This window comes from Onychomys torridus, chromosome 7 (genome assembly GCF_903995425.1).
Source record: "Onychomys torridus chromosome 7, mOncTor1.1, whole genome shotgun sequence".
NCBI lineage: Eukaryota > Metazoa > Chordata > Mammalia > Rodentia > Cricetidae > Onychomys > Onychomys torridus.
In genome coordinates this window covers 30,777,698-30,789,903 of record NC_050449.1, presented here as the reverse complement: position 1 = coordinate 30,789,903, position 12,206 = coordinate 30,777,698, and the positions used below count along the sequence as shown (strand labels likewise).

The 12,206-nt window shown below is 46.0% G+C and overlaps 1 protein-coding gene across 2 annotated transcripts in view; it reads left to right on the top strand.

Annotated features, from left to right (window-relative positions):
• The first annotated feature begins 6,376 nt into the window (after nucleotides 1-6,376).
• The window catches only part of Stt3a (STT3 oligosaccharyltransferase complex catalytic subunit A), a 33,214-nt gene continuing 27,384 nt past the window's right edge, over nucleotides 6,377-12,206 (top strand). The window contains exons 1-3 of one of the 2 annotated variants that reach the window (XM_036193008.1): nucleotides 6,377-6,450; nucleotides 9,188-9,314; nucleotides 10,472-10,532. In XM_036193008.1, the coding sequence (XP_036048901.1) occupies nucleotides 9,227-9,314; nucleotides 10,472-10,532 (149 nt within the window). In that variant the 5' untranslated portion in view covers nucleotides 6,377-6,450; nucleotides 9,188-9,226. Of the gene's footprint in view, nucleotides 6,451-6,504; nucleotides 6,548-9,187; nucleotides 9,315-10,471; nucleotides 10,533-12,206 lie in introns of those variants that run through there. The other variant, XM_036193009.1, reaches the window with a different exon arrangement.

Sequence of the window (12,206 nt, the reverse complement as noted above, 5' to 3'; positions counted from 1 at the left end):
CTTAAAGTTCTATCACGTGTGTGGGAAGGTAGTTCATGCCCATGGCACATGTGTGGATGTCAGAGAACAACTTTGTGGAGTTGGTTCTGTCCATCCATGTTAATGTTGGTTCTGGGGGTTGAACTCAGGTCTTCAGGATTGCTTAGCAAACACCTCTGCCCACTGAGCCATTTTGCTGGCTCCATTTTTGTTTTTAAGATGGGGTCTCAATGTGTAGGCCTAGCTGGTCTGAAACTCTAGACCGTGCCAACCTTGAACTTATGGTATCCTTTCTGCTTTTGCCTTTTGACTTCTGGGGTTTTAGGTATGTACCCAATGCCCACCCCAGGAAGTAGTGTGAGCCTTTCTTCACTAGTGCATGGGCACTGGGTAGTTGTTAGAAAACGAGAGTCAAAGGGTGACTAGGCTCTGTTTTTGCCAAGTTCAGAGTGGCAAACTAGTAATGAGCAACCAAATGCAGGGGCACCAATCTTACTACAAATGAAAATTATGTTGAGATTAAAAAAATATATACATACACACGTTTGCACACATGGCAACAACTTTTCAGAAGTTGTTTCTCTCCTGACCTTAGTTCCAAAATCACACTCATTCTGTCAAGTACCGTAACCCGCTGAGCCATCTCACCCAGCACTACCATTTTTTTTGTTTTTTTTTTTTAATGCAGCAAACAGTAGGACTTAAGTTGCTCATAAAAGGGTTATCTCAGTGGGTAAAGACACTTGTATGAGCTTGGCAAGTTGAATTTCATCCCTAGGACCTACATAATGTAGAAGGAGAGAATCAATTCCACAAAATTGTCCTTTGATTATGACCTGTGTGCTGTGTGGCACTGGTTCCCATGTATCAGTGGCCCCCTAGCGCCCTCCCCCCCCAAACAAACAAACAAAACAACAAAAACCTAAAAGCAAGTTGATAGTTAAAGGAAAACCACAACCTGGGCAGGCAGATATGATTCCAAACACTAGTCCACCCCCTTTTGACTATGTGTTTATGTGTGTGTGTGTTCATGTGAGTATATGCCACATGTCTGGATGCCTGCAGAGGCCAGAAAAGGGAGTCGAGTCAAAGCTCCTGAGTGAAAGTTACAGGCAACTGTGAGCCCTTCCTCCTGGCTGCTGACAATCGAATGCTCCTCTGGAAGAACCCTTAACTGATAAATATCTCCAGTCCTCGGTCTTTTGTATTTTTCTGTAGAGTCCAGATGTCTGTTATAGTAACTCCCTTTCCTGGTATTAGGACATTTGTTTTTTCAATGCTAGGTAAGGGCTCTATAATTGACCCATATGCCTGCCCAGCCTATTGTAGCAACTTCTAAAGAGTTAGCAAGTAGGTGCTTCAGATGCCCACTGGAGATGTTATTTTGCAGGACTGAGATGACCCAGGGCCTTGTACATGTTAGATACCTCTAGCTCCATGAGAAGTGCAGATAGGACAGATTTATGTAATCCTTTCTGTTAACTGCTCTGCCTTTAATAGAGGTTAACGTAGCGGTTGAGGAGGCATTGTGACAACCTAGGAAAAATTCAGAAGTTGGAAGTGGGCATGGTGGCTCTTGTTTGTAATCCCAGCATTTGGAAGAGAGACCTTGTCTCAAAAAAAAAAAAAGTCAGAACTGGGCAGCTACTGGCTGTTGGTTTGTAAGCCACCTTAAAAAGATGGTGTCTGTGGAAGGAAAAAATTGGAAGCTATGGTGGTCTGATCACTGTTTACTCATTTCTACCAATTAAGCTTACACGTTGCTTTCTGGTTATAGCAGGAGTACATCCAGCTCTGGTCTCATATTAATCTATCACTGAGATTGTTCTACTCCACATCAGTTCCTCGACAGGGTGGAAGTCTACTCAGTCACTAATATAATCTGTGACCAACAGAAAACAAATGCAGTTGATCTGAGGTCAGTGTCAGAACTTTGTAACATCAGGGCAATATATTTGCCTGGCCGTAAGGTGAATCCATGGACCAGTAACCTTTAGGTGGGAGAGGCCGGGTGGTGGTGGCGGCGGCGGCGCACGCCTTTAATCCCAGCACTCGGGAGGCAGAGCCAGGCAGATCTCGTGAGTTTGAGGCCAGCCTGGTCTACAGAGTGAGATCCAGGACAGCCTCCAAAGTTTCACAGAGAAACCCTGTCTCAAAAAACCACTTAGGTGGGAGAAAAGATGACTTAATTATGTGACAAGTACTTGAGCACCTTCTCTGTCGGATACTTGTAAAGTACTGGTGAATCAAGTAAGGTCACTGCCCCTCTGGACCAGTTACTCCATTGAGAGATAAGTAAATGAACAATTTGGAACACATGACCATGGAAATATAAGTGATTCTAGAAACAAATTCTAACCTGAGTGTGGTGATCCATGCCTACCCAGAACTCAAGAGGGAAAGGTAGGAAGGAGATACAAGTTCAAAGCTAACTTGGTTTATGTAACAAGTTACAGGCCACTTAGGGCTAACATTTTGGTACCCTGTCCTTAAAAAGTAGTTTGCTATGAAAAGGAAATAGGGAATTAAAGCTGTGTGGAAATTAAAATGAAATGGCTTATTAAAAGTACTGAAGCAGGGCATGGTAGTGCATGCCTTTAATCTCAGCACTTAGCAGAAGCAGATGGATCTCTGTGAGTTCTAGGTCTACATACTGAGTTCTAGGGCAGCCAGAGCTGCAGTATGAGACAAAAGTGGTACTGAGGGGGAGGTGGCTTATCACTTAAGAGCATATCATGTTCTTGGAGAAAACCCCAGTTTGGCTCCTAGCATCCATGTTAGGTAGCTCAAAACCATTGTAACTTCAGCTCTAGGGAATTTGAGACCCTCTTCTAGACTTCATAGGCACCTACACTCAAGTGCACAAACATGCACACATGATAATAAAAAACTTTTTAAAAAGTGGTATTGAAGCCACCGGGCTGTGGTGGTGCATGTTTTTAATCCCAGCACTCGGGAGGCAGAGCCAGGAGGATCTCTGCGAGTTCAAGGCCAGCCTGGTCTACAGAACGAGATCCAGGCACCAAAACTACATAGAGAAACCCTGTCTCAAAAAAACCAAAAACCAAAAAATAAAATAAAAGTGGTATTAAAGTTAAATTGATGTCACAATAAAAGTGGGGGGAAAAATCAAGTTGGCAGTGGCGGCTGTGGTATCCTGAGTGTCATGCTCTGGGCTCGGGGCAGCTGTGGGGGTTGTAGCCTCAGCCAGAGCCTGGATCTCTCCCGAGGGTAAGCACTCTGCCTTTCCTCCAGTGGGATTGAGAGAGGACACCTGGAAGAGAGGAGCCTGTGAAGAATGGTTAGAGAGTGGCAGACACCATGATTGAGATCATCAAGACAGCTCCTGGATGCCCAGAAGCACCTTGACAACACAGTGGACCAGGCATGCCAGGAAGCACAAAGACACCACCTCCGCCCCCTGCCTGGGTGCGGTGGGGTGGGGGTAAGTAGCTGGTGGAGTGCCAGGAAAGACAGAAGCTAACAAACAGGTGGTGGAAAAGCAGTCTGTGCTGTGAAGTGAGGGTGAACAGGAGACAGACGCAAGGGCAGTCGCTGTTCTTGCGCCTTGGGAAGATTTTAACTACACTGCCCATCCACAGATGCAGTAACAAACACACGTGCTAGGGCTATGCTTTCTTCCTTTGGGAAAACTGACCACTGAATGAGTTGCTGTGGCTGCCAGAGCTGCATCCTAGCCCCAGAAGAAGAGCAGTACCTGCAGAATGGAGACCTACAATTGACTGGACGTGTCCTGCTGTTTTTACTTCTCATGCTCCCGTGTGCATGAGACCCCACCCAATGCACGCACCACCCACAGCACATGTGCAAGAATGGGGTGGAGAGACGGGGGAGAGAAGTGGAACGGCCTGAGCACTATGAAGAGAGGGGGATCTGGAGATGCAAGGGTGGAGAGGAACAGCCTGATATGAGTAGCCTGCAAAACCACCTGAGGGCATGGTGAAGTCCTGGCCCCTGTTGCCGCTGTATCTGGGTCTGTTGCCATGCAGTGGCAGCAATCTGTGTCGATGTCTGTGGTCCATAATACCACCAAAGGCCATGTGGATGCCCCTGGTCTGGACTGCCACCTAGGACCGACCATGTTGATATCCAAGGGTTGCATAGAGTTGGCCCTTACTGGCTGCAGCACTTGGGAGAACAGGCCTGTAGTATCTCTCCTGGGCTCAGGTGAGCTGGCCCCAAGGGTTCTGCCCCTCACTGGCTACAGCACTTCTGAGAACAGGCCCTGCACCTCACTTGGGCAGCAAAGTAGAACTGCCCTCGTTGGCTGGGCATGGGTGAGCCGCCCAAGGGCATTGGGAAGACTGGCCCCGCCCCTTGCTTCCTGCAACAGGGGATGAGCTACCCTGGGTGGTGCTTAAGAGCTCTCCCTGCTGGAGAGGATGCAGCAGAGCTGGTGGGTTGACCAACACAGATACCACCCAGGTCCATATCCAGGGTTGAGTTGGCCCACCCCAACATCCACCCCATCTGTGATATGCTGGAGTATGTGAAGGGAGAGGTCCTGCAGACCCACAGCTGCTGGATCTCCAGATACAGGCAACAACGGAATAACCAAGAGGAGTCCCAGTGAGGATCCAGTATTGATAGTGTAGCAGAAGCCAGAGGCCAAACCGGGCCAATGACTCATTGCAATGTTCATTTGCAAGCTTTACTGTGACTCATGTGGTACACTACAGCTTTCATACACGAGCTTGTTGTCTTTTTTTAATTTTTTTTTTGGGGGGGGAGGATGCAAGGGCAGAGGGCAGATATGGTGGGGCAGAGAAATGAGTGGGATTGGGGGGCATGATGTGAAATCCACAAAGAATCAATAAAAAGTATATTAACCTCTCACTTTATAAAAAGTATTTGTAATTTGTATACATGCATTTTTGTGTGGGGTATGTGTCCTTGAGTGAAGGTGCCTTTAATGGCTACCAGATCCTGCGTATCTGGAGTTATAAGCAGCCGAGAGTCACTTGTTTTTTTTTCCAAAGTAAAAATTCGGAGGTGATCTCCCACCATGTGACATGGTAAAAGTCTTTGCCAAATTCAGGCACTGTGATCTTGCATTTCTCAGGCTCTAGAACTGTGAGAAATACTTTTTCTATGTAAGAAATTAAGCTATGTTTTGAAGACACATGCATTTGAAGGTATGTAAAGTCCTTATGCTTATCTCCGTCCGATTAAGATGCCTGGGAATTCAGCTTTCTGCTTTGGGAGGGGTGGCATGATAAAGTGTGTGCTTTACCGTTATTCTTGCTAAAATGAAACTACATGGACTATTTACTATAAAAACAAAAGAGAGCTATTGAGTTAGGTCCTGGGGAAAACCGGTCATGGGGATTTTGAGGAAACACATTGATTGCAAAGCACTGATTTCAGTAGTTGGTTGTTCCCTTCATGGGAGAGTAAAGGAAAAACCAGCGTCATTGGCACTAAATGTGAACGCTGTCCGGATGGTGTGATCTTTAGTGTAGTCTTTGGTCGGAGGTATGTAAGGAGTGGAAGCGTTCGTACATCCGTGTATGTTTATATCTGAAAGATAGGCGTTTGGCTGCTGAAACCCTGCCCAGTGCCTGCTCTCGGCAACGTTCTCGGAGGGTCGGGGAGGGCAGAAAGCTGCTCATCCGGCGAAGGGCCAAACTGACCAAGCAAGGCTGCTTCCTGATTGCCAAGGGCCGCTCCTGGGCTTGCGATGACTTCTGCAGGCCATCGCTGGCTCGGGCACGGGCGATTCTGACAGCCTTCGAGGCCTAGGAGGCACGTTCACAAAGCCCGGCCTCAGGAAAGTGAAATGCCTCGGCGAAATCTGTCAGGGGTCCCTTTACCCAGGTTACTGGGACAGAGTCAAAAACAATCCTTGGGCTAACGAGCAGACAAAGTTGGGTTCTGGGGATCGAGCCGGAGAGTCTTCATACATGTAGGGCAGTCTTCTCTCCTTTAACCGTTTACTAGGTAACGGGCTACCTCTACCTTAGAAACAAGCGGCTCCGCACGCCAACTTTCCCTGACGTGGTGCGACCTCCGCTTTCGCTGCGTATTTCCGTTTCTGGTCATGTGGCTGGGGTACCGCGGCCGCTCCTTCCCACCCGGACTGATTCCCAGTCCGCAGACCGACACGTCACTCCTCGGTTCTCAACCAAACTGCTCATAGCAGGCTCTCTCCGCGCATTTCGCTCTCCGGCGTCGACCTATCATGGTTCGGCGGGCGCTCATAGTCACGCCTCTCAATTGGCTGAGTGATAGCTAACATTGACCACTCAAACAGTGGGAACCTGGCTTGGGCTACGCCTTCGGAATGACGGACAGGACCGTCATCCTATCGCTCCCCTGAAGTGTTCATTGACCTGGGCCAGCCAATGCGGAGCAGGGCAAGGAGGCGGGCCTTAGCTGCTGTCAGGGTTGGGTGCGCCACTGAACGGATGGCAGGGGGAGCCGAGTGGATTCCTGAGGAGCGTCCGCCGGGTGAGAAGGCCCCTAGGGTAGTGCTTGAAGATTAGCGACAGGTTCAGTGCAGGGTGTTGGCGGGCCCGAACGAGGTGCTGGAGCCGGGCCTGTAACGGTGGGGAGCAGAGCCTGCCTATGGCCTTGCGGAGGAGGGGGCGTGTGGGGTGGTGTGGGACCTCCGGGCACTGGGCACCGGACGATCGGAGGAGGGCAGTGCGCTCTGGCAGCGTGGGCGTGGGACACGAAATCTTGGGACTAGCTTGGAGGGGCCATGCGGAGTGTGCTGAGGTGTTGGGGTCGGGGCCTGGGGTCAGTTCCGTGAGGGTGTGTGCAGGAGGACGTGGAAACGCTGAGGCTGCAGCTAGGGTGGGTCAGGGTGTCAAGACTTGCATGCACGGCTGAGAAGCAGCGAGATGTTGAGCGGATAAGAAAAGCGTCTTTCCCCTTTCTGTGCCCTGTCGGCGCGTGGAAATTACCAGAGAACAGGATGAAAACTCCCAGTCCTCGGCTTTAAATTACTAGCTGCCTGTACTCGGTTTCCAAGTCCAGGTTTTAGCACTGTCGCTTCCTCTGCTTACTTGTCAGGTGTGTGGATCATATCAGGTCAGTGGTGTTTTGTTGCCATTTCAGCTATCTCGGGAGAACAGTTCCAAACCCAGGGGATGGGACTGAATTGTTCACTCCCCGGAGTTAGTGCATGATAAAGCCTTCCCTTTGGAATTGTAATTAAACACACCAGCCCAAACTGCCCCTTTGGGACAGTTAATTAAAGAAAAGATGCTTGACTTCCCCATGTGATTCTTTGTATTTTCCATCTAGTCCAGTGTTATCCTTTGCCAACCTTTTTTTTTCTTCCCTCCAGTAAGAAAGGAACAAGATAAGTAGTAATGCAGATCCACTTGTTCCCTGTAGTTTTGAACAATGCTACATATTTTCTGTTATTACAATCTTTGCCCTTAGTCCTTAACACAACTCTTGTCTATAATTACCGTTCTGAACTGTCTGCAGATTGCTTCCCTCGCCACTCCTCTGGCATTTTATTCTGGTTCAGAAGAAAAAGAATTATATTTTCCCTCTAGATTATCATCTGGTATTACAAGCTGTCCCTGGGTCTTTAGGGTTAGTTACAGAGATGCCTTGAAACATGATTTGACAGGGAAAAAGATCTGAGCAACAGTTAGAGTATGAAGATGAAAATACTGTGGGCTGAGTATGTTTCTCTCCTCTTGAGTGCATGGCTTGCTCTTGGGTTAGTGATCAGCCTGTACTTCCATTGTCCAGGAGGCGTCCACACTGGGATTTGAAACAGAAAAAAGCTTGTAGCCACTTGTAGCCACTCAGTTGAGGCTTAGACTTAGGCTGGAACTCATGTCCAGTCCGTCATGATTTCTGGTTTTCTACTTTCACTTCTGTAGGTCATTTCCTTTCCATTTTCTACTTCCCTCCCTCCCCTCTCCCCATCTCGAGCTCCACCCCCTTACTCTTTTTGTGGTGGGCTCTCACACTAACCCAAACTGACCTAGAACTTAGCCTTGTATGCGGCCTGAACTCAACTGCACAATGCCTTTTCCTCAGTGTCACCAAGTGTTGGGAACATGGACATGAGCTATCAGTACCTGGCTTGTGCATGTATCCTCCCCACCCCCATTATTTATTTTCATGTATCTTTATGGGCTGGAGAGATGGCTCAGAGGTTAAGAGCACTGACTGCCCTTCCAGAGGTCCTGAGTTCAATTCCCAGCACCCACATGGTGGCTCACAACCATCTGTAATGAGATCTGGCACCCTCTTCTGTATACATAATAAATAAATAAATCTTTAAAAAATATTTAAAAAAATCGTTTGTTTGTTTTTTTTTTTGTTTTTGTTTTTCGAGACAGGGTTTTTCTGTGTAGCTTTGGTGCCTGTCCTGGAACTCACTCTGTAGACCAGGCTGGCCTCAAACTCACAGAGATCCACCTGCCTCTGCCTCCCGAGTGCTGGGATTACAGCTGTGCGCCACCATTACCACCGCCCGGCAGAAATAATCTTTGTTTTTTTCCCCGTCTTTTTATTTTTACATGCTTTTCTTGTACCACCTTTTCCCCCAGTTCTATTTCTGCCTGGTTCTCCTGTCATACTTTTGCCCGATGTGCTATGTACTTGGTAGCTGTGGAAGTAGGAAACAGAATTATGGGTAGAATATTTGTTTCTGTAGTACAGAAGATGGAAACGTGGGCTTTTTGTCTATTAGGCAAATGTCCTGTTCTTGAATTCAGTGGGCAGCCCTTGTAAAGATTTTTATTTTGGGACAGGCTCTCACTAAATTGGCTAGTGTGGCCTGGAGCCTTTGATCCTTCTGCCTCGATCTGTTGAGTAACTGGGATTATAGACATGTTGAGTGGTATGATTACTCATTTTTAGTCATTTTTGGCGGGGGAGGCAGTATCGCTATGTTACCAGGTAACCCTGACTAGCCTAGAGTTTGCTGTGTAGATCAGACTGGCCTGCCTCTGCCTCCTGAGTGCTGGGATTAAAGGCCTGTGCCACCAAGCCTGGTCCTACCTATTTAGTCTTGATACATAAACTAATAGTGTTTGCTGCTTTGCTGGTACATCAATCTTTAGTAAAAGCTTGGGTGTTAGTATTAGCTCTAATCTCTCTGGTATTTTTGTAGCTCATATATACTTACGGTTCTTTCTCACCCTAAAAGATTAAAGTTAACTTAAGTAAATTCAGGGCATTCAATATCTTTGGTCTTGACTTCTCATTTTAGCTATTTGAATATCGTCAGTTACCACCCATTGATGTCAAGATGACTAAGCTTGGATTTTTGCGGTTGTCCTATGAGAAGCAGGACACACTTCTGAAGCTTCTCATCCTGTCGATGGCTGCTGTGTTATGTGAGTCTATGTGTGGGCTTCTTGGAGTTGGATTGATGAAAAACTTAAAAATGGATTTTAAAAAACATGCCATATTTTAGCAGATCGCTGTTCTTTTTACCATTTCTCATTGGTATAATTTTATGAAGACAAACTAACTCAAGAAATAAAAAACTCAGGGCTGTTGATCATAGGAAAAGTAGGAAGCATGCTCTGTTGCTTCTGTATTTTCAATGGCTGAAAGAAAGTGGGAGCTGTTGGGTGTTAACTTTTGTATTTTTGGTTGTGAGCCTAGCCTTTAACGGCTGAGCTATCCCTCTAGCCCGAGTGTTAACTTTTGTAAAAGAATTATCTTGAACTCTGGTGCTTATGATGGTTCATATTGCCAACTTGACAGGCTCTAGAATCCCCTAGGAGACAAGCCCAGGGCACTCAAGTGAGGAATTGTCTGGATTAGGTCTACTGAGGTTGGATGGATGATGCCCTTCTGGAGGCAGGAGGAAGTGCGCAGAACAGGCCTGTTCCTGATTGGGTGCAGGAGGAGCTGTCCCTCTGTGCTCATAGCTCTCTCACTCTTGAACTGTGAGCCACGATACAACAAATAAAAGCCCAACCTTCTCCCTTTCATTTGTTTTGTCAGGTATCTATCTAGCAATAGGAAAAGTAACTAGTTTGAGGCATAGTTTTGCTACTTACCCTCAGCTCCCAACGGCTGGCATTGTAAGCATGCATTACTGCACCTTAGTATTTCTGAAAGCCTTTTGAGGACTTACTGTTCTTTAAAGCTTTCCCAGCTCTTCATGCATCACAAATATATCCTTACTTGACAAATATATCTCTTTGTTTGTTCCAAGACTAAGGTAAGGAATGTGTGTATATGTAAAAGGGGTCAGTATATGTAAAAAGTGGCCAAATTGGGTATTAGGTAAGTGTGATCGGACAGGCTTCGTGTAATACAACAGTTAAATGTATCCCATTGAAGTGAAAACAATGTAGATGGTTGGTCAGACTCGTTTCTTCTAGGTGGGGAGAAATGGATGGAGACTTTATTGGAGAACTAGTCTGCATTCTCTGTGACGCTTGTGCTAGATCATTTTAGTTTCTCCACAGTGCTGCTGTTTATCTTGTTCTTTAATGGAATGTTACCAATGAAAATATTTATTCTCCCGACTTTGCAGCGTTTTCTACTCGTCTCTTTGCTGTCCTGAGATTTGAAAGTGTCATCCATGAGTTCGATCCGTGAGTACCTTTGCTCTGATATTTCCTTCTTGAGGTGTTGAAGTTTTTGGGTTTAAATTCTATTCAGTTATCGGTAATGGAAGTGTATTTTCAGTACATTTAAGGAAGACTCCTTCAAGTTTTCCAAGTGAGTCTTGTCAACTCAAACAGTGCAATAGACTTTGCTGTTATCTGGCTAGGCTAAGAGAAATCTACCTTTCTTTTTTTTTGTTTTTTGTTTTTTGATCAAGAGCAGTAATACACATAAAGGAAAGGACCTGGACTATGTTTAAGACTATAAAGAATATCACAAGTCATGAACTTGAGATCATAACTACTTCTACTTATTTATACAGTAGAAATTGAGCCTGTTAAATTCGAAGGCACTAAAAATGTTAAAGCTATGAGAACTGGGTATTGTGGCAAATGCCTATAATCCTGGGCTGTATAGTGAGAGTCTATCTAAAAAGTATTGGGAAAATAAAATAAAGTAATCTGGGCATGGTGCCACATTCCTTTAATCCCAGCACTTGGGAAGAAAAGGCAGGTGTATCTCTTTTGAGTTCAAGATCAGCCTGGTTTACATAGTAGGTTCCAGGCTAACTAAGACTACAAGGTTATGTAGTGAGATTCTGTCTCAGAAAAAACAAACCAAACCAAACAAAAACCAACCTGGGGCTGTAGAGAAGAATCTATGGTTAAGAGCACATACTGCTTTTGCAGAGGATTCAAATTTAGTTCCCAGCTCCCATGTCAGATGGCTCACTACCACTTGTAACTCCAGCTCCAGGGGGTCTGAGGCTTCTGACATCTCAGACACATGCATAAACACATAAAAAGTCTAAGATTTTGTTTATTAGGTTGAAAAAGATAGGGTGAAACTCTCAGTAGTATTAATACCATTAGCTGAGCATGATGGTACATGCCTATAACCTCTGTACTCTAGGGGCCAAGAGGCAAGAGGATTGTGGCAAGCTGGAGACCAGTTTTGGCCACATAGTAAGCACTAGGCTATATAGGACTACATAGGAAGACTCTATCTCAAAAAACCCTGAACTGAGACAGTGATATGGCTCAGTGAGTAAAGGCACTTGCTGTTAAGGATTGAGGTAGATCCCCAGCACTCACACTGTGGAAGGAAAAAGTTAATTCGAAAAAGTCATCCTCTACTCTCCTGGCAAGATACCACATGCCTTTAATCCCAGCCCTCGGGAGGCAGAGGCAGGCGGATCTTTGTGAGTTCGAGGCCAGCCTGGTCTACAGAGTGAGTTCCAGGAAAGGCACCAAAGCTACACAGAGAAACCCTGTATGGAAAAACCAATAAAAAAAAAAAAAAAAAAAAAAAAAAAAAAAGATACCACCTCCCCGTCATTGTTCGAATCATAGATGGTCTTTTAACAAAAAACTCAGAGCCAGATATCAGGGTGAAAGCTGAAAGATCAGAGAAGCAGAACAGCCACTAGTTGCTACCTCTATGCAATCCTCAGTCTCAAGAGAGAGTTCCTGTTTCCTCACACCTTATATACCTTTCTCTGCCCTGCCATATTACTTCCTGGGATTAAAGGCGTGTGTGCTTCTCAAGTGCTGGGATTAAAGGTGTGTGCCACCACTGCCTGACCTCTGTCTAATGCAGTGGCTGGCTCTGTCCTCTGATCCTTAGGTAGGTTTATTAGGATACATAATATATCATCATAC